At 40.5% G+C, this 21,904-nt stretch overlaps 1 protein-coding gene across 1 annotated transcript; it reads right to left on the bottom strand.

The window, feature by feature from the left end:
- Positions 1-8,475: 8,475 nt before the first annotated feature.
- tcf21 (transcription factor 21) lies at positions 8,476-17,095 on the bottom strand. The gene is made up of 3 exons (XM_061754855.1): positions 16,922-17,095; positions 13,440-14,018; positions 8,476-11,734 (listed from the first exon to the last, which is right to left on the bottom strand). Exons 2-3 carry the CDS (start codon positions 13,971-13,973, stop codon positions 11,645-11,647), a joined length of 624 nt encoding a protein of 207 aa, XP_061610839.1. The 5' UTR covers positions 13,974-14,018; positions 16,922-17,095; the 3' UTR covers positions 8,476-11,644.
- Positions 17,096-21,904: the final 4,809 nt, after the last annotated feature.

Raw genomic sequence — 21,904 nt, 5'->3', positions numbered from 1 at the left:
ATGCAGTTTCTTCGTACATCAAATCAATTTTTCTCATTGAAATGGATTGAAATGTCATTAATCAATTTCAGCCGCCCAAAAACCACCACAGTTTTTTGTTGTGTGTGAAAAAATAGCAGTGTAAAACATAGAAACACAATAATAGTGAATGCAAATAAATAAGCTGTTTTTTAAGTGTTATTATTGTATGTACTGTAGTATTTGTATGTTGGCTATGTGCCTTTGAGGGGTGTGGACGAGTGAGTAATGTAGTCTGGTTGGCCAGTTTGTCTGTGTGTGAGTGTCTTGGCGTGATTTGTGGGCTACAGCAGCACCCTCTGAGTATTCTCATTTGTATTTCTGTGTTTGACTGTTTGTCCTAGTCGATAAACAGCTGAAACTGCAACTGTGGCTCTCCTTGCCCGCATGACAGGGCATTACAGTATGTGAATTGCTCAAAATTGTATCCACTTCACTCAAGTGACGCCGTTTCTGAAGCTTGCTCGTAACTTAAATTTTGCCTCGTAACACAATCGACCAAGCAAAAAAACAAGTACTTCTGTACATTCAAAAATAGAAAACAAATAAAAGTGATGTTTTTTTTTTTTTTTTTCAGTGGTACACACCAACCAGACAGCACCTGACTGTGTGGCTAACCCCGGGGGACTTTGTGTAACTCGGTCTCCTCTACCTGCCAACTGCTGTTTCACAACGAGGTCTACACACACACACAAACACACACACACACACACACACGCACACACACACTAAGATGCAAATTGAGCAGGTATCCAGCCAAATCTCTTTCACTGCAGGCTCCAAATTGAAGCCTATCACGAGGGCAAGGATTAGGAGAAAGGGGGGACGAAGTGAAAGGCGGCTAATGTCCTTTTATACTAACAACAACAACAACAACAAAAAGCTTGAACGCTCACCAAGTTCATTGCCACACGCACGCACACACACGCACACACACACACACACACACACACACACACACACACACTGGTAAAAATAGAATGAAGAAAAAACCAGGCTCATTTGTCATCGCTATCAACTCAAATGTGTTGGCCTATGTTTTTTCTTTTTTTTTTTTTTTTTTGTTGCTCGCAGCCAAACTGGAACTGAACTTAAATGTTCCAGCCAATGATAACAAATTCAAAGTCACATTCTCCGCGCACACAAACACACATGCACACAGTCAGTGGTTAGTTCAAGTGCATGGAGGGAATGCTGTGGTCACACCTGGGAATACTCTCTCGGCCAACCTGCCTCACTTTTTTCTTTCTCCGTTGCAGTTTCCTCTCGAGCAGCAAATTACATGAACTTTACTTTTGTTCGCGTCTGGGTTTCTAAGACAGATATTTAGTCGTAGCGTTTATATTTGCACTTAGACATTGACAAACACGTCCTGAGAGCAGAGGGGCGGGGAATCTACAGTATGACCCTTTAGAGCATTTGATGTGGCAGGCCATGCAGTTCTACAGCAAATAAAACCTCAGAGGAACTGGTAGATTTCAAGGGCACTCCACCGTATGCCCCATCATCAGTGCTGGGAAGATTATTTTGGAAATGTACTTGGTTACAATTTCAAGTTACCCTGTATGTCTAATAGTATTGTAACTATTTCAGTTACTTCCTCAAAGTGATATAAGTATTTACATTTGATTAGATTTTGATTACTTTTCTTAATTTTGAATGAATGCATCAACAGGACCCTTGGATGTTTCCTCTAAAAAATTGGATTAAAACCATAGAAACATTTTCAAATTCTTAGGCAAACTAATAGATTGCACCACAAGGTGGCGCTTCGAGGTCGCATTTGGAACAGTACAGTATGTCATGTTTGAGACTACAGCAGAATGGCACATGACCAGCGAGAGCCAATCACAAGCGTCGCCTTTAGAAGGAGTAAGTCGACACACACACAAAATCCAGCTTTTGCAACTATTTTTCAAATGTAATGTGGAAAAGCAACTGTAATTTAAATCCACATTTTCTCCCAGTAATGTCATGGATTACAACTACATACATTTTGTAATTCAATTACATAATCTTGTTACATGTATTTAATTACTCCCGGACACTGCACATTCGTCCACGCATCCCCGCTGTGCACTTGAATAATCCTGCATAAACACGTTCACAAGTTCACAGCAGGAGTCTGAAGGTCACAAGGCGTATGTTGCGCGTGGTCTCACAACGCAAATTTTAATTCAGATTTGATTGGGATAAAAGCTGGTTTTAAAGGCGGCGTTAATGGCTTTCAGACCGGCTCTAATCCTCATTTAATGAAGGCCTCGGTGGGCTGGCCGGCCTGGATGGAAGCCCGTCATAACTCAAGTGGACATTTAGGCAAACACTCAATGGGAAGTAGAGGATGTGTGTGTGTGTGTGCATAGGAGCAGTAAGCATACATGTATGAGAAGTAAAAACACGGATGAATAGCGAGTTTTTAATGCATGTGATCTTATCAAGGAGCTCATTCTTGACTGTGTATGCATTTGTGCATGCCTGCTTGTGTGCGTGCGTGTGTGTGTGTGTGTGTGTGTGTGTATGTGCATTCTTCACCATGCTCACTTGGGCGCGCATGCTCTCACTCCCTATCATCCCTATGTAACAGGAGCCACCCCCTCCACCCACCCATGTCAAAAATAAAAATCATTTGTCCGCTGCATGAGTGTGTCCATTAAAAATGCATGGTGTCGGCGGGGTGAGGGGGGGGTCTATGATCCTCAGGGGACGAAAGCTGACACTCGGCTCTCCGGAAGGGCATCAGTAGTACCAAGGTGGACAAATGGCATCCAAAGAGGAAAAAGTGGACAGAAAGTTGGATCAATATGTTGAAAAAACATTTTGCGGTGTCCCTCACCTACCGCCAGGATGCACCCCCCAAAAAAGTGGCCTGACACGCAGAGATCAATCTTTGTGCACCAATAGATCAGATTGCTTCGGCCTTTCTGTTAACTCATTCACTGCTGTGGACGTTAATATTTGTCAACTGGAATCGAACTGATTATTGCCACCGACGTATTCGTCAAGTACGTTTTTCAACGGGTAGGTGTGGAAGAGGGTCTCGTCCAGTTTGTCTGTGAAATTCCGTTTTTTTAAACTTGTGATGACAAACATTCATTCATTTTCCTTACCGCTTATCCTCACTAGGGTCGCGGGCGTGCAGGAGCCTATGCCAGCTGACTCTGGGCGAGAGGCAGGGTACACCCCGAACTGGTCGCCAGCCAATTGATGACAAACAGATCCCTGTAAATGATAGCGTTGCATCGCTTTGGATTTGAGATCAGCGCAGCTTTTGAGTTGGGGGGTGAATTTCAGTTTGTCACATCGAATATGAGGGAAAAGAAAAGCCAACACGGACGTCAGACAAGTTTAGGCACCTTACATTTGAACAGTGTATGTACAGTATATGTATTGCATGAACACTTTATGTGTCTTAGTAGATAGTAGAAAGTGTGTGATGCGTTCATGAGAACAGATGACGCAGTTCATAGTGAATGTAGACTCGCATGTAAAAAAGACCCTGATGCTCCAATCAAGCCATGCAGTGAGCCCTTTCCCAGTCTTTTTTGTTGTTGTTTTATAGTTTGAGGTGTCAAAAAAACAAAACGTCATCTTCTGCTTGACATGTTTATTTCACTAAAAGCTTGTTTTCTCTGCTTTTTAGTCAAAAATCTGTGTTGTGGATTAAACCAACCCATGTTCTACTGCTGATTACTAAAGAACAGGAAAAGCTAGAAACAAACTTTTTTTCAGGTGAAAGAAGAGAGTCTGCTCTTTTGGTGAGTTTGGTGCTTATATTGTCCCAGAACACAATATTCTGTGGATTTTAAAACATCAGTCAAAATGCTCTAAAATGGCTGGCAGTATGAGAAACTCTGCTTTGAAAGCGGCTAGCAGTGAAATAGTAAAACCAAATAGATAAACAAATTTGCAAATACAGTGTTCCCTTTATTACAGTTCATTCATTTGTCTTTACAGTATAATTACTTACAGTAATGCCCTTGAATGCCGGAAAGGAGAGACACAGTTACCAAATGCACTTTTTCATTTTGAATTTGTTCTAGGTCGAATTGGTGTGAGACTTGTGGCATAACGTGTGAAAAATAGTCATAGAAAGGACTGCATTCGTGCCAATTGTGTAAAGTGTTGTGAAACTGAGCCGGGAAGCTTTGGTCATCGTCCCTTATATTCACGCTAATTTGTGTCCCGATGCTCTGTTTTACGTTCTCGTCTCTTGTGGAAATCGTTGTTTTCTTTCTTCGCTCCACTCCATCTGCTTCCTATAAGCCATTTGGAGGAACCTGGGCCATTTATTCACACACAAGCAAAATCCCCACCCCGACCAAATAACCCACTGCTTTTTCAATAGGGTGGTCAAATCTGGACCCAATTAAACGGGGACCCCCCCCCCCCCACCCACCCCCTTTATATTTCCTTCACACCCAGCTTGAGGAAGACCCCAGATTAGAGGAATATTTTCTTTATTGCCGACTACTTTTTCAGAATTCCACAGGATAATAATTGAAGCCACGTGTGGGCCGTATTCCGAGGTGTTCCCGTTTTTTGGGAGCGTCGACAGCAGTGGCGGACGGTCAGGGACAGCAAGGCCTTCTCTGCTGGCCTATCAGAAGTACTGACCTACATATACAACCTAAACTGTAATATCCGCTCCCTGAAAGTGTAATAATTTACTCACAAATGTTTATTTTCTTAATTTTTTTAGTGTTTCTCTTGGCTGCACTACTTTCAGTATGTTGTCCTCTCTTGCTAAAGTCACCTGCTTCATGTAATGTATGAGAATCCCTCTCGAGTAGCTCTGGAACACTCAGAGGACGGAAAAATGCAGAGTTTGCTAGGTGGAGAGTGGTGACTCTGAAATCTAATTGGTCAGATTGGCTAAAAAAACAAAACAAAATCCTTTTCGTTAGTGTGTATGTGGCATGGGCCTGCAATCCTGAGTCTTAAGGCCCTGGGAAGATTACAATGATTTGGCAACACACTGAAATCTGATGGGATAAACACACACACACACACACACAAACGAGTGGAAGCTGTGCAGCCAGGACACACGCTATTAAATGAAAACATGTAAATTGTAAACACAGGTCAGCGCTTCTGATAAAAATTCTGTGCAACAGTGAACACCACAAAAACCAGCGTGAAAAGTGCTTAAATTCCATGCACTGAGAGCCCAGATACCAAATGCACGGCTGACCTTTGTTGGACGGAGGTGTTGGGTTGGTTTTTGTTTTGGTCCTCTGGCTCTGTCGGTGTTTGGAATTTTTAAGCGACTTTTAATTCCCCAAGTGGACGCTTAATTGAGACCCAATAAACAAATGTCACCTGTGAGTGATTTCAGCTAGTTGCTCAGCTTGATAAGCACTAATGCAGGTGTTTGCACAGCCCACAATGCCACGTTCCTCTCTACACACCGTGGCTGGCTTCTTTTTTAAACACACGCACACGCATAGGGGGATTAGCTTCCTCATCGGACGCAACAGTGAGAGCTTGTGTTCTGTTCTGCGCTCCTATATACGCACTGACCCGTCGCGCTTCGGCTTCCTGCAAATGTCGTCAGGGAATGAATGGCCACTTGTTGGGACACTTGTGCGGGATCCCGCTTGTCTGCGCCGTATCATTCTAAGTGGCGTTATTAAGAAGGAAAGCATCAGGAAATCAAGTCATCTGGTGTTGCGAGTGGGCTGCGGGGGCGAACAAAAAAAAGAAATACTGGAAAAACACACGGCAGGTGATTGTGATTCATGTCTTCCTAATTGTAATGGACTTCAATCCTGTAAAAACAACACGCGGGGTAATTCTTGTGCACACCGAGAACCCCACGCACGCCGTAATTGTGCCCACCTGGTAAAACATAATTTAGCGCAGCGCCCCTTTCCGTCGACTAACTCTGCTCTTACTACATGAATGTGTGTCGGCAGCGTGACCTCCTTTACCCTCGGCAGACGCTTTGATCGCCATAATTGGATCGGACCGTCCCCAAAAATCAAAGTCCCGAAGTGGCTATGGACAACACATGAGCGCCATTGGGGTACCAGGCAGCATCAAGAAAAATTCTTCTTCTTCTTAAAAAAAAAAAGGCTTTTAATGTTAATGTTTAATGTTCCTACCATACTAAACATAAGACAAAGATAATTACATAAACCACATCATTTATTAAAGTCTGTTGGCTTCATGCTAACAAACAATGCAAAACACCTCATACGGGCTAACAAATAGCATCTATTGTATGTGGCGGTGTTATAAATGCTTTAAGCAATGGATATTTGAACACAAATAGTGCACCTACCCATAGAAAGACAATATAACAATACCCACAGGTGTATATTCTTTATCCTCTGCAAAAAAACGACTGATATTACTGCAGTTACTGCGTCACTTACAGTAGTTATGAGTCCTCTTCGTTTGTCTGCATGGCTGTATTATACTGCCACCTGGTGGCCAACTCACACACACTAGAAGGAACTCCAATGAATTAATCATAAGGCACACAAACCGTTTAATTCTTTGCATTCTGTTTCATTTTGTTATTACTATATGTTTTTGTAAAGTATAATATTACAGAGTGTTTTTTTCCTAATTTAAAAACACTTTACAAATGTTTTTATTATCCTCGGGGGGAGGCTGGAACAGATTATTTGCGTTTCCATTTTTTTTTTCAAGTGCGAAGGGCACCACTGTATAAGCAATGGGTCGGTTTCTTTAACCAATCAGATTTCAAATTCCTCCTCACAGGGCCAAAGCTTTGACCCTTGGTGATGTCAGCATTTTCCCGTCCTCTGATTGGTTGAACATTACAGCCTAGTTTTACTAGCAAAACACGTCTGTAGTGATCTAGACATATTAATACATTTACCCCTGGTGAATATGATGTATTTCATTAATTCATTCTTTTTGTCATGCTATCAAATAAATATTGAGTGTGAACTGCTCAAGATGTTTTACATGGCACCGTTGCGTGCTGTTTTATTGCGTTTTTGTGTAGTATTGATGTTTCCATAATTGCAACGTGATAGTGTTGGTATTAAGTACTGGATTAAGTCAGGCAAGTCCCCACTGAAGGCCCGTATATTAAATAGACAGTTTGAATAATGAGGCTCACATTGTTTACGTACAGTATATGTAATTTTATCCATAATCATCGTCTTTTCCAGATGGACTTTTCAGTGACGCTGTCAACGACCGTCCACGTGTTATGCTGCCATCTTGTGGTTGGAGGGATAAATGTCATCTGAGGCTTGATGCAAGGTATGTGGAACGTGGACGTTTTCGAGTTATTTTTTGTATTTTTTATTTTTTTATTTACACTTTACTGTGTGATGCCCTGCTGCTAAAATATCATAGACTTTGTCAGCCTTTCACTGCTTTGTTGTTTGTCAAATCAAATTTAAAAACAACATTGAGAATGTATTTTCACCCTTGACAAAGAGTGTCTGCATTTAATATTATGCACCATAAAAGGTGAGATTTTATGTTATACAGTCATTGAAAATTTATAAGGAACACCTCTTGCTTCCTCCTTTTTTATTTATTTATATTTATTTTTGTTTTTATATTACCTGAAGAATACAATTAACACGACAAAATCCAGCTGATTTATGTCCTACCGTTTTTGACATGCTTAAGTTTAATTGTATTCCCATTAATTTTGGTCACTATATGGTAAACCAAGGAAAAAACTAGTATGAGCTATTTTTGTTGCCATTATATTTTTCCGAACAAAATGTGTCTTTAATTGTACCAGGCATTCAAAATGAACAAAACACTGAAGAAACAAGGGTTTATTCCATGACTATCAGAAGAATTAAATGTATTGTATAGCTATAGAGTTACAGTACTGTGGAAGAGAAAGGCTGCTGCGGCACCACCAAATTGACCATTAGGTGGGAGTGTTGCAATGTATGCAATAAAAAAGGCCTGTAGAGGTGTCGTTGGGGCTTGCTCTCCTAACAATTTACTGTGATTTCATACAAAACGTCATGCCTTGTAATCTAAAGTGATATATCATATTTACTCAAACAGTGAATGGGGCTTGTATCAACTGCACTATATAAATCTGTATTTCAGTTGGTAGGTAGGCTGGCAGGTAGGTACTGTAGGTTTATAGATAATATATGCATACATATGATTATAAAATAAGCACACAAAGCCACAATCTTAAACATTGTTGGTGTTAACAAAAACATGTCTGTTTCATGCCAAAGAACAGTCACACAAAGAAAGACTTTACTAACATTTTAGTCACATTTGTAATGTTTTGTAAATACTTTAAACAAGAGCATTTGCGACGTCACCTCTTGTGTGTTGAATGAGTGTAACTGTGGCTATCCGAAGCGGTCCTGCCGGAGGTTTGAACACAAGCAACTGCATCTGCCTTAAAAATTGCAGCCGTACAATAAGACGTGAAGTTGACATGCCAACGGGGAAGGCGGAAGTGCAAGCGTGCACAGAGACCGAGCTGCGAGCGTCTGATGTGACGTCGGCCAGCTCAGGGCGCCGGTACGTTGTGCCCCAGCTCGGTCGTATCTATTGCATGCTACTGCGCATGTCAAACTTGAAACGAGAGTCAATGCGGCCCAGACCGGAAATGCGTCACAAAATCAGATGACACAGATGAACAAAACAACAGCTTTACTCATCATTAACTATATATTGTGTATCCTGCTCATCTAAAAATCGATACATATATACTATATTTTCAAAAATTCTTATTTCATAATAAATATTTTACATTTTTTGTCTTCGAGGAAAGTAATGCGGTGACCACAGTCAGTGGTTGGGTGGTTCCCAAGCGCCCGCTATTGACCAGCCACCACTGACTTCTATGTTAACTTTGCGTAAGATTTTCTTCTAAATTCTTATGGGAACACACTGAAGTGAGAACAACAAATGACAGCATCAGCTGCATCAAAATGTGACTTCTTCCCTCCTTCTTCCCCTCCCCCCCTTTTTGGGCAGAGGTCCAACAAAACTATTAGCAAGTATGGGAATCCCGCTTCCACTTCTCCCCTCCCTTGGGCTTGGGGGGCAGACGGCCAAGTTTATTTTCTCCCAGGTGGTCCCTCAAAGGGTGGTGTCGGTATGGTGGTGGGGGATTGCTGGGGGGCCCTGCCACACCACCGCTGATGTATTAGGTGAGGGCCCTTGAAGTGACATCGCTGCGTCTCTTTTATTGCGGCGGTCCTCCGTCTTGTTGTTCCTGTGGGCGTGGACTTGAGCGTCGAGGTGAGCGCTGATGGTCGCCTATGGAAAGCTGTTTGCGCATTTATTCGTTATCCTTGATATCCAGCTAAAGGTCCACGTACTAGTATTCTCTTTGAGTTTTTATTTCTCAAAAGTAGAATAATATTTTAAGCTACTGTAACATTATGCACAGTTGAACATTAACACTGTGTTTAAATTGGACAATTCACTTCAATGGTGAGTCAATTAAAATATATTGTACATACATACCTAGATAAAAGTTTTAAAATGAACAGTTCTTAAACATGGAAATGGGTTGTACAAACATTAAATACAACTGAACTGAACTTTGGCAGTAATTATTTTGTGTACCACTGGAGGGAGCCCATGTACCACTAGAGGGACTAGTACCACACTGAGAATCACTGTCCTAGTCATTTTACTAGTGCAATTGACTTACTAGTGAGGACAAAGAGTGTACTCGTATACGAAACATAAATGGCTTTGAAAGCTGTTTGAGCATTTATTCAATATTCTTGATATCCAGCTAAAGGTCCACGTACTAGTACCCTACTTGTCCTCACTAGTAAGACTGGCATACTTGTAGGACAGCTACATGTTTCTCGTGACGCAAAGCTGTGTACAAATGCGTGCTACTAGGACTGCTGGTGACATAAAATTCTACTAGTTAACATCTTGCACTTCACTAGTAGCACTACTAGAAGAAAAACAACGACTAGAAATGTTGCTTGAAAATGGCAGCTCCTCGTCCTGGGTAGCTTCCAAGTCGAGGGCAGAGAAGCTCAGTGTGGTTTATTATGTAAATTAAGCCTCCAGAAAAACTCCCAAGACCCAACTATTTGCATACAAGCCATTTGAAGAATCCATTTTCCAGCATATTTCTGCTTTATGACAACGAGCTTAACTGTCTTGTTTGCAAAAACAGTTCTTTTCAGTGTTTCATATTTTTTCTCCATTGAACTTTTTACGGAACATCCTCAACCTAAAGTAACACTCGTCCTTCACTTTGTGATTTAACAGTATGAATCAGTCATTTTCAAAGTGTGGTATGAGTACTACTAGGTACGTGGGTTCTCTAGTGGTATGAAAGAATCAATGCCTAAGTACCGTTCAGTTGTCTTTCAGTTTTTAGTACAATATGTTTGCATTTAATCCCTTTTTGTTTTGTTTTGTTTTGTATTTTTTTATATTTAAACCCAGTCTTAATGTTCAAACTGTTCATAATGTTACAGTTGCTTACATGATATTAAATGTACTTTTTAGGAGTAAAACCTTTTCCTTGTTTTTGCTGAAAACGTAGGCCTACTGCTCTACTTTATATGAATGTTGGTTATCATGGTACTTGGAGCGCTAAGAATTTTTTTTAGTGGTACTTGGTGTCAAAAGTTTGAAAACTACTGATTTAATTGCTTGAGACCAAGTTAGTGCAGGTAGAAGTATTTTAAATGATAAATGTCACGGCCCAAACATTAGCACAACAGCTCAACATGATGTTAAACATCAATGATTTTGAATTCTCTGTCGCTTTTAAAAGGCCCAAAAACCGATTTAGTTTTGTTTTTTTTTGTCTAAGTTTTGAGCTGCTCTCTCACTTTTCTGTGAGAGTAAAAGTGTTTGTATTTGCCAACAAAATGGGGATGAAGAGAGGGATGCTATCAGAGAAAGAAAGGGAGAGAGAGGCCTTTTGTCAGAACACATAAATAACTGTCTGCGGGATGTAAACATCACCGGTCATAACCCACCAGAATTAAAACAACCGCTCTGCACAGGATTAACACACATTTTCCCCTTTTTTCTTTTCCTTACCCCACTTTAATTTCACATAAAAAAAAAAAAACTTGCCTTTTAGGCCTTTTACTGGAGTTTTTCTGTTTTTTCAAACTACCCAAGTAGAAGCCTTTTTCTCTTGTTTTAAAAGTAATCTTTTGCAGGCCAGCGTTTGTTTATGCAAAGGCATCCGCATCCAGCGTTATCTTTTAGCAAAAACACTGCCACTTATCTGCTCAGGTTTGGGCTATTATTCCAAAAGGGGTTCAGGGATAACAGAGGTGAGGTCACAACACACAGACACACACAAACCAAAGGATAGCAAAATGTCAAAAGTGATACAAATATATATATATATTTATAGCATCTGTACAATTTAAGAGACTACTATATACTATACATAAAAAAATGCTTATGCAGAGTACATATTACAAAGAGTACGCTGTTTGTCTTTGGACCAGCAAAGACAAATAAAAAGGGTGACTTTAAAAAAGAAACAATGCAATTAAATAGTTTCTTTTTACGGGAACGAAAGAAGGAGGAGGACATCCCTCCCTCCCAGCTGTTATTCCCACTCGAAGGTCTGTGGAGATGAGACATGGGCTTCACTAGTCCCAATGGTGACAAATGAAACGTGACGAGGTATCCACAGTGTGTTTGGTCACGATGCCGTGGTGCCACACAACCGCGTGGGGCTCAGCATTTCCTTCAACTCGTTTTCGGGCTTGCCTGCAACCATGAAGGGCCATGTCTGTAGAGGGAGGGAAAGGCAAGATGATTACATAAATATTGGAAAATTGCTCCAAACGTTTGAAGTTCAAGTTGCATTGGATTTTTTTCATACAAAGTAGTAGGGATGAAATTTAAACTGATTAATTTCACACACTTCAAGTGCATTTGTCTTCTAATTCACTGCTTTTTTAAAGACATTGTTGAAATAAGATTATTTATTTAGTGATTACCCTTTAGCCTCTCATAACCGATACAATAGTTGTCCAAAATCACCAAAGGGTTAAGATGTCACTTGATGGTTAAAAAAAAAGTAAAAACTGTTGTTGTTTTTTTTCAAAGAAATAGAGCGTTCAAAGATAATTTACTTACTCTATTTTTGTAATGCACAGAAATATTGCAGGAAAAAATGAAATATTACCATAGTAACTATTATCTAGCTTCATGCCACCCATGTAGTCTGCAACAGCACACCTTTATTTCTTTAGACTTAGATTTCTTTAGTTCTACAATCGCAAAACTTCTTGTAAAGGTTAAATCATTCTTGGGTTGAGCTAGCATTTTATGGTCCTTAAAAGTGATGATTTGCATTCTTAATGTGCTGATTGGTTGGTTATATTAGCATGCCATAACTGATAATGAGGCAACACCTTTGGCCAAACCTTCTAGAATTCAGATTTATGTTGCCAATATCTCAAACTCTAAACTCACGAGACACTTCATTATAGGTACACATGCACAATCCAATGACCTGACAAAGATAAAGCTGATTGTCATGAATCAATACATCAGTGTAAAAAGTGTTAATTCAATAGCATGTTCATTTTGGGGTCTGTGTCATAGTGCATCTTCCTGAGAGCTCTTTCTTATATTCTGCAACCCCAGTTCTAAACATTTTGTTCAATGAAGATACCAAAAGTGAGCGTTTTTATCTTTGTGATGGCTTATTTGAGTCTTGTATTAGAAGCGGGCCTAATATTTGTCATGTTTTGTTTGAAAAGGCGTCATTTTGATTGATATGCAGTGTACACATATTTTAATGCATATTAAAATCCACTGTATATGTGACTGCATATTTCATTTTTAATTATGACATAAAATGCTATCGTAACTATTCATAACACTGACCCTTTTATTGTTATTTTTAACGTGGGCAATGTATTATTCTTATGGATTTCAACCTGTTAGCACATTGGTAATATCACTCAGTTTTGTCATATTTATTAAGTCCTTAAATTTAAGACATTTGTGTAATTGCAGGTCAGGTTATTTTTGGGGAAAATAAAAGAATTTAATGCAGTAAGAAAAGAATTATTTAGCTTGATGAATAAAATAATAAATGCTTGAAATTAATTAAGTATGTTGAGCAATACCACGATTGATAAAATAAGAATAACAATCTATGTAGCATTAATGTAAGCAGGCATGGGTAAAGACAAAATGCCAGTGGTGGGAAGTAACAAAGTACAAATAGTTATTGTACTTTTTTCAGGTATCTATGTACTCGAGTGTTTGTTTTTCTGACAACGTTTTACTTTTATCCTCACTTTTGAAAACAGATCTATACTTGAGTCTCTAGTTTTTAGCTTTTACTTAGTTAACTGAAACAGTATGTCTTTTTTCACTGAGTATCTGGGCAGCAACTGTACTTTGGCCACCTTGGCAAAATCGCTTAAAAACTAAATTGAAGTCAGCATTTCGCCCTCGGTGTTGTCTGCCAGGCTCACCAGGTTGACGGGGTGGATGTATCCGCTCTCGTACTTGTCGTTGGCCAGCACCTGCCGCAGGTGCGCGATGTAACTGGACGCCAGGCGCAGCGTGTCCAGCTTGGACAGCTTTGTGTCGGCCGGCACCCACGGCAAGGACGTCTTGAGCCGCGAGAAGGCCTTAGACAGGACCCGCATCCGGGCCCTCTCCCGCGCGTTGGCCGCGTTTCTCTGCACTTGTTTTCCCTCCCGCGGGGGGGCACCAGCGCCTTCCTCCCCCGCGATGGCCTTGCGGGACTGGGCCTTGCGCGATGCCGTCCGGCGCCGCTTGGTGGGCGGCGTGCACGCAGCAGCGTGCCCCTCGCTGTTGGAGCTCTCATCGGTGCTCTCCGCCGAGGCGAACTTCAGTATGCCGTCCAGCAGCTCGTCGTCCACGTCACTCAGGGAGCCCGTGGACATGGTGGGACTGGTTGAGGTGCTGCGGGTGCGGAGGCCGGCTTCAGAACGTGGGCTCCCGGCGACTGCGTGGGTGTGTTCATGAGTGGTGGAGAACATCGCGACTGACTTTGTTTTATCTCCGTGAGCAGGGAGGGCGGCGGCCTGCAGGGATGGGAGGAGGAAAGGACGTGGACCTCCCAAATATTTGACTTTTTATTGGACACTCAGAAAAAAAAGTTTCTATCACAATGTTTCCCAACCTTTAAGCAGGCCACATAGAAATAAAATCTCATGGTCCACCACCAAACAAATATTGCTCTGCCAGTCACTATACATCACTGGTATCGATAGATGGACAAACATTGCATTTTGCTGAAGCCAACATGAGAAGTTTTTAAGGGGCTGACGCCACTGGTTGAGAATCACTGCTCTATATGAAAAGTTTATGCATTTAAAGCCTGAACCCCCACTTTACTCTGAATAAGGAGAGGTGCAAAAAGTACTCACACGCGGTACTGAAGTAAAAGATACTTTTGTAAAGAAAATACTAGTAAAAGAAGTCCTGATTCAACTCCATTACTCAGGTAAAAGTAAAAAAATAAAATAAAATACAGACTGAAATATACTTCAGTACAAAAGTAAAAATGTATTTTTACTGTCAATTATATACAATAGCCGTTTTGACAACTTGGCTGGCACAATGAAAAAAATCGTTTGCACACAATATAGTTTCCCTCTTTTATTCAAATTTATTATTATTCAAATTCTATCTTTTATATAGAGTAACTTAAGCTTTACATTTGAAAATCATGTGAAATCAATACAAATGACTAATTAAGTGGATAAATGAACATTTAACCCTCACTTTTACCTTTATTAAAGACTCTTAATGGTGTATAGATAAAGGAAGGGAGTGAGGGAAGACCGTTCTTTTGTGTTTCTTGCCTTCTTTATCAAATGGTTGCCCCTTGGATCCTCCTTTTGTAGTGTAAAAATGTTTTTAATAGACAGCAAGGCGCATTCCACAATGCATGCTTTTTATCAACGACTAGCTCAAGGCAATAACAAGCCTCCTGGTCTGCTCGGCAACACCCGGACAAGTTGGGGCAACATTGACACAACATCCTGTCAAAGCCATGCCTTCGAAATAAAAGCAAGCCATCTAATAACCACACTTGATTTAGCCCTATGGTAGCTTATTTATCAGTCACACTCAAACTTTGTTGTTTGTTTATTGAGTGTGACTGTTAAATAAGCCACCATATGGCCCCAGAAAGTGGTGAAAGTGTTATTATACTGCATGCTTTTGTTTTGAAGGTCTGACTTTTGACAGAATGTGTTACGCACAGAGCTTGCATTGTGGAATATGCTTTTCCGTGTATTGAACCCTTTATAGACAACTTAGGAAATTCTTTGATTGAAGGCACATCGATTCCGGGAAATGAAAAGCCGAGTCACGTTTTTTTTTTTTGTACGAAAACCGTGACAAAATTCAGTCGAAAAAATTGTCGAAAAAAGCGAATTATACGAAAATTTGAGTATACGAAAACCAAGGTTACACTGTATTTCTACTTTGTTACTTCCCACCACTGATCAACGCTGGCAGTGTAATGAAGACTTTTAACAGGAAGTTGCCTCATCGTAAGATTAAGTGTACTTAGTCCGCATCCCCTTCCACTCACATATCCCAAATAACTTTCAGCACATCGTGCCAGTTCGCAGGGTGGAGTGCAAGGACAAGTGGTTGGGGGGGCTGGGTTTAAGGCAGGGTGGGGTGGGGGGGGGGGGGGGGGGTCACATCTCAAATGGCAAACTGGCGCCTTGGTCCCCTCTGATGTAATGGATATGAGGTACCCCACAACAATCCCCTGTTTGGCCTTCCACATCAATCCGCACCGATGCGCCACGCATCCGATCACTCCAGGCCGCTGCGGGGTGAGCACCTTGCAAGAGTGAAAATTGTGGAAATAACGTAAGCAGATTATGAGAGAGAAGACGAGAAGGAGGTGACGGGATAGTGACAGAGGAGGCCGAGTCCCTCCTGGGTGGGCCTGGATTCAAAGCGGAAAAGTAATAATAGAGTCGGCGAGATTGATGATGCACCTCTGAGCGTCCGCCAGAGAGCGAAGGAGGCCGAGGGAGAAAGACGCAAATAGCCCGTGAAAAAAAAGATGTGCACGTCCCCTTTTGTTTTCTTAAAAAACAACATTCTGCCATAATTTTACGACCGTTACTTATTTGCATGTGGTGCAAAGGCTGTCTTGAAATTGCTTCATTTCCTTCTCGTTGTTATTCTTCGGCCAAATAAATTGCCTTGATAGTGAACTCCGGAATTTTTACAAAATTCAGCCCCCGAAGCCAGTTTCACATAGCAACAAGAAAATTAAAATCACGAGTAGACCCACAAAAAGACTGAAGAACCCATGCCCAAGAAGACACAGTAAGTCTGCCATTTTGGTTTGAAACAGCCATTTTAGGGTCATTTCAGATATACTTTACTTAAGAGGTCCTTTCAAGAAAATTCAGCCCCGGAAGCCAATTTTGCCTGCAGACATGAAATTTAATAGACATGTCTATCATGAGTTGACCCACAAAAAAGTCTCTAGAACCTATGCCTGAAAAGACACAGGAAGTCGGCCATTTTATGGTAATTTGGGATATTTCCAGGTGTTCTTCCAAGAAAATTCAGCCTCCAAAGCCAGTTTCACATAGCCACATGAATTTTGGTAGGCATGTCTAGCATGAGTAGACACACAAAAAGTCTCAGGAAACCAGAGAAAGTCTAGGAATTTTTATTATTATTTTTTTTTTTGAAGCATCCATTTTATAGGCCATTTCCATGGGTCCTTCAATGACCTCAACTATTTCTAGAAATGTTGCCCAATGGCTACCAAATTGAAACCTTGCATAGTACATGGATGGGCAAAGTTAAACTGCGACCCTTGTTTGCTATACCATACTAATGTGGGCAGAGGACGGCGTCAAGAGTTTGATGATCATTTTGAGGATTCCCCATGAAAAAGGGGGCCTGTTCCTTCATGGCTTCTCGTAGCTTTAATGCTTACCTTTATTTCTCATGAAGAAAGCTAAAATATCCTATCAATGTTGCATAGTGATCCTAACTCCTCACGGTGATGTTAAAACAAAGCCCAAAGTATTTCCTCTCTTCCCTTGCTGTGACACGAGGCAACAGGTGGAAATAGGGGTGATAGTAGGGGGGTAGCTGCTAATTAGCCGGTTAGGTGTCAAAGGTCGCTCTGGTGGTCTGATGTCACCATTAAGGGACGGCTTCCAGATGTTGCTAGCAGGGCCACGGAGGGCTGCTTGTGTTCATCTAATCTAATGAGATGCCTTTGCAAAGCTAATGCTCACTTTTAAGTAACACTGTCATAGAGGTATCCATTTGACATTGTTATTCTGATTGTAGAACTAAGCAGTGTTTATAATATGTACACCCTGTAATGTGTAGTAATGTTTTCATTATAGGCACATTTTCCTTAAGCGTTCTATCTACTATGTTTGATTGCAATGGGTTTGACTAATAATTTGTGTGAAATTAAAAAACTTGAATATTAAGATGAGCTATTTTTTTTGTTTGATAGCTCACAACCTCAGAACCAGTTTTACATAGTGACATGAATTTTGCTAGGCATGTCTACCATGAGTAAACCTATAAAAAAGTCTCAAGAACCAATGCCTGAGAAGACACAGGTAATCTGCCATTTTTCTATGAAGCAGCCATTTTAGGGTCTTTTTTTTTATTTTATTTTTTTACATTTGTAGGGCTCCTTCAAAGAACATTTAGCCCCCAAAGCCAGTTTCTCTTAGCATCATGAATTTTGGTAGGGATGTCTATCATGAGTACATGCACAAAAATGTCTCAAAAACCCATGCCCAAAAAGAGACAGGAAGTCTGCCATTTTGGTTTGAAGCGGCCATTTCAGGGTCATTTTGACATTGAAGTCCCTCCAAGAAAATTCAGTACCCAAAGCCACTTTTCATAGCAGCATAAAATCCTATTGTAAATCAGAAAAAAAAACAAAAAAACCAAGCCAAAACATTGCTTGATTTTTTTTTGTCACTTTTAAAAGTTACAAATATAAACAAAATGTCAAAGAGTCAATATTTATTCAGTAGTCTATATTTTACATTAAAATATACATTTTCATTACAGTCAGTGTTTTTATTGATTATTTGACAAATACTGACATAATTGCCTAAGGAAGTTAACAGGACAATCGCGTTCAAATTGGAGTCGGCAACTCACACTTGCCAATTGACCCTCACGCTGACGCTGTGTGTTTTTATCGGCAAACATCGTTTCTGGACTCCACATATACTGTATTGTATTACTTTTTTTATTGAAACCACTAACAACATGGTGCAATTGTCAAGGAAGAAGCAGGTTTTTCCTGGCTGCTTTTGCTATATTGTAACAATACAAAAAGAGTAAATGGGATGAGAAATAAAGGAGTGTTTGGATATTTGAGAGGCTGTTGATATTTGAGCAGATGTTGCCAGTAATCACCCCATTCTTTGACTGCACTATCACGCCAGGGACTCTCCACGCTTTGCTTTTTAACGACAGGTACATATGAAATTATAAATAAAGTGAAGTATTGTTGTAAAAAACTATACAGTATCGAGATACTCTATATGGTGTATTAAAGCGGCTTGGCGACTGGAACTCGCTTCAGAGGCCGAAAGTTTAGTCTGCTACCTTGCAACGGCATTCATCTGCGATTCAAATTTTGAATGCCAGCAAAACTATTAGTCGACGTTCCACCACTAGTGAAAACTAGTTGCAGAACCCCACAGACTGTGTGACACTTTAGTCACGTCGTTCGGTGCGCAATGGGCTGAACAAGAAGCCAAATATTGTCTTATTCACCTGGAAAAAAATCCATCAGTTTTCTATCAGACATGGGAGTAAATCAGAAATATAAAACAGGAAAATGAAAAAAAAAAAAACCCATTCAAAATCGAACAGTTGCTGGGGAGACTGTGCGAGGAATAACAACTGTAATCTGTGAGTGAAGCTGGGGGCGAGAAAAACATCATCCATCTTTGTCCAAGCACTCCGGCTCTCTGTCCATTATCAACCCCCCCCCCCCCCCCCCCCCCCCCACACACACACACTCCCAGCGACCCCCCCAACACAGACACACACACACACAGACATCACGGCTTCTTCCCAGTTCAAGTCCGTCTTGAGACACAAAAATCAAAGTAAAACAACAACCAAAAAAATAGTAAGGTTGCCGAGAGTGCAAAGACCCAGCAGGGAGTAACGAGGACAGGATGTGGCAGACAATAAGAGAGAGTTATGAACATATTTATTGCACTGGAAATATGATGATTATTATTATATTTCAAAAAGACAACAATCCCTTTGATTTTCGGTGACAGGAGCATCCGGCGAGGAGGCGACTTGTGAGTCCTGCAAACTAAGACGGATATTCGGGACATGGCGCCGGTTAATGGCCTGGAAGTCTTCTTCCTTACAGTGTGAGGGAGTTAGACGGTATTGTTTGGAATGTATACACACATGCATACACACTCACACACACACACACAGACACGGACACACACATTTATCTGCATCAGCATGTGACGGATGGATGTGAAGTTGTTGTGTCCTTCACAAAAGTTGGAAGTAAAAAGTTCAGAGAGTGTCACAAATTCAATTCAATACAAATTAAAATGTTAGGCTAGTTATAAACCTTCAACTGCTATTTTAGCAAACACGGAGCAGCAATACATACAAACAGAGCATACGACTACACTCACAGGCATATATTGTCTCTGCTCTGTGGGAACGACAACTATTACTGGAAATTACAGTAGTTGGGGACATTCTTTGCCTCTTCTTCTTGCTCTTAATTATGCTTTATTTTCATCCAGTAAACCTCCGGTCTGGCTCGCATGTTGTGGCACAACGTGGTACTACACTGAAGGCACAACTCTAAATTCAGACTCGCCAGTATACTATCGTATATTACAAATCATGAAAAAAAAACTGTAGTGTGCTGTCAGAGTTCATCAGGAAATTATCCAATTTCACTTAATTTGTCCAAAAGTTATTCAATAATGACAAATATGCAGTTTCATTCTTCATCTATCATACAGTGACAGGCAGAACAATTACATGCTCTTCCACTAAATGGCAGAAAGTACAATAAACATGTCCTGTTGCTATTCATACAGCAGAAGAAGTCATCAAGGGTTCCTGCAAGTATTTCAGCTTTGTTTTCAATTAAGCAGGCCTACATTTCACACGAAGTAAATTTGTGAGTAAATTGCGATGAGATCATCAATTTTTTTGTATTGTTGTTTGGTAGTGTGTCTGAGATTTTTCGTATTGCAACTGTCGGAATCTCGTATGTCCAAATAGGGTAAATTTCATATTTCTTCACAAATCGATACTATTGGTCTGTCACCACCTCATCTGTTATTTTTACACATTATTAATCAATTCAAAGTGTTGAAAATAGCTTGAGAACAACATCTTTTAACTCTCTTGAACGCTTGAACTGTTTGAAAAGTATTGTTAAACGCTTCCCTCACTCTGCAGGGGCCGTGTGGCATTTTTTCTCCACAAGATTGAAAGTCTGGATGTTTTTTTTTTTTTTAGACAATAAGTGAAAATAGTTAGATGCATTTGAGGAAGCCTGTTTTGTTAAAAATGGATCGCTGTAATTCTGCGTTGCACAGAGGTACTGGTCAGCCACAAAGAAAAGTGCGAGTAGATTCATTTCCGCCTGTTAAACTGTTCACTCCGCTCATAGGATTTATTTATTGCATCACTTATGTCTGTAAGACCTTTGAGAAAGAGTTTTGGGAAGATGATGTAACTTTTGAATTTCCTGAAAAGTAGTAGTTTTGGAGATGCATTGGCTCAGTATTGGGAAACACTGCGTATGGGCATGGTGGTGTATGTATGTGCCCGCACGCTGGACAGGGCGGTAGGTCCCAAAAGCAGCAGCGTGTTCCAGAGTCCTGGTCTCCGTCACAGTGAGTGAGTCTCGAGTTTATAAACAAAGCAGAGGGACACAGCTCACTTTTCTATCTCCCATTGAAGCGTTTGGGTTTGTTTATGCGTGTGAGCCGTCTGCACTCCACTAAATCCTTCAGTGCGACCTGCACCCTCAACCGCACCCCCACCCACTTCACAATCCCATCTCCATCCGCCATCCTCTCGGTCTGAGCTTTAAAGTCCAGCCACAACACAGAGAGTCAAAACAGTTGAGCGCAAACAAACTTTTACAGCTAAGACGCAAACAACACACGGAAAGTTTATACACTGCAAGTGTGTTGGCTTAGGACAAAAATAAATAAGGGAAAAAAGGAATCTCAAATGCACATGCAGTTGTATTGACTTTTTTATTTAACACACAAAATACAAATTGGACGTAAGTAGTTGACAAGAAAATATTACATAGTATCATATTTATCTTGATTTGTATCAAATTGAATGGTTTTGGGAGGTATTTCATTAATTAACCTATTATTTATCTGTATTACTGTTATATTAGTCTTTTTAGATGATGATGATTATTATTATAAATTTTAACAATTTAACAATGTGTTTTTTTTTTATTGCGTTTGTGTGCACTTGTGTACAACTCCACTATACCAGCTTAAAATAATAACAATGAACAACATTGTTCATTCAACAATAAACAGTGTCGATAAAAAAATGATCATGTAACTAATATTGTGTCTCCTGCAGGTCTCCATTTTAACATACTTGCCTTTTTTTTTTTTTTTAGCTTTAGAATTATGATCTCACTCCATCATAATCTTGTGGGTGAGTTCGCAAACAGGGCACTGATACCGACATACGGTCATTATCTGTTACGTGTTGCTCATTTCGGTGCACTATCAGAGATTCCGTAGGAGTAGTCCCTGAACGCAGCATTCTCCGCCTTCCTCTGCGCTGGCCGAACAAACTCCAGGCTCATGTGAGATGAGCCTGCCGCCAATCACTGGATAAAGCAACACCTTGAACGGCTGATATCGATGATGTGTTGATTGGGGCAGAGACG

This window comes from Phyllopteryx taeniolatus, chromosome 18 (assembly GCF_024500385.1).
Source record: "Phyllopteryx taeniolatus isolate TA_2022b chromosome 18, UOR_Ptae_1.2, whole genome shotgun sequence".
Classification (NCBI taxonomy): domain Eukaryota; kingdom Metazoa; phylum Chordata; class Actinopteri; order Syngnathiformes; family Syngnathidae; genus Phyllopteryx; species Phyllopteryx taeniolatus.
This window is presented reverse-complemented; position numbering and strand designations above follow the sequence as displayed.

Bases quoted from the DNA above. Each gene is read 5' to 3' on its own strand.
- tcf21 (XM_061754855.1), bottom strand. From the start codon at position 13,973: ATGTTCTCCACCACTCATGAACACACCCACGCAGTCGCCGGGAGCCCA. The intron at 11,735-13,439 runs GTGAGCCTGGCA...CTCCCTCTACAG, and splicing joins ACATCCACCCCGTCAACCTG to ACATGGCCCTTCATGGTTGC.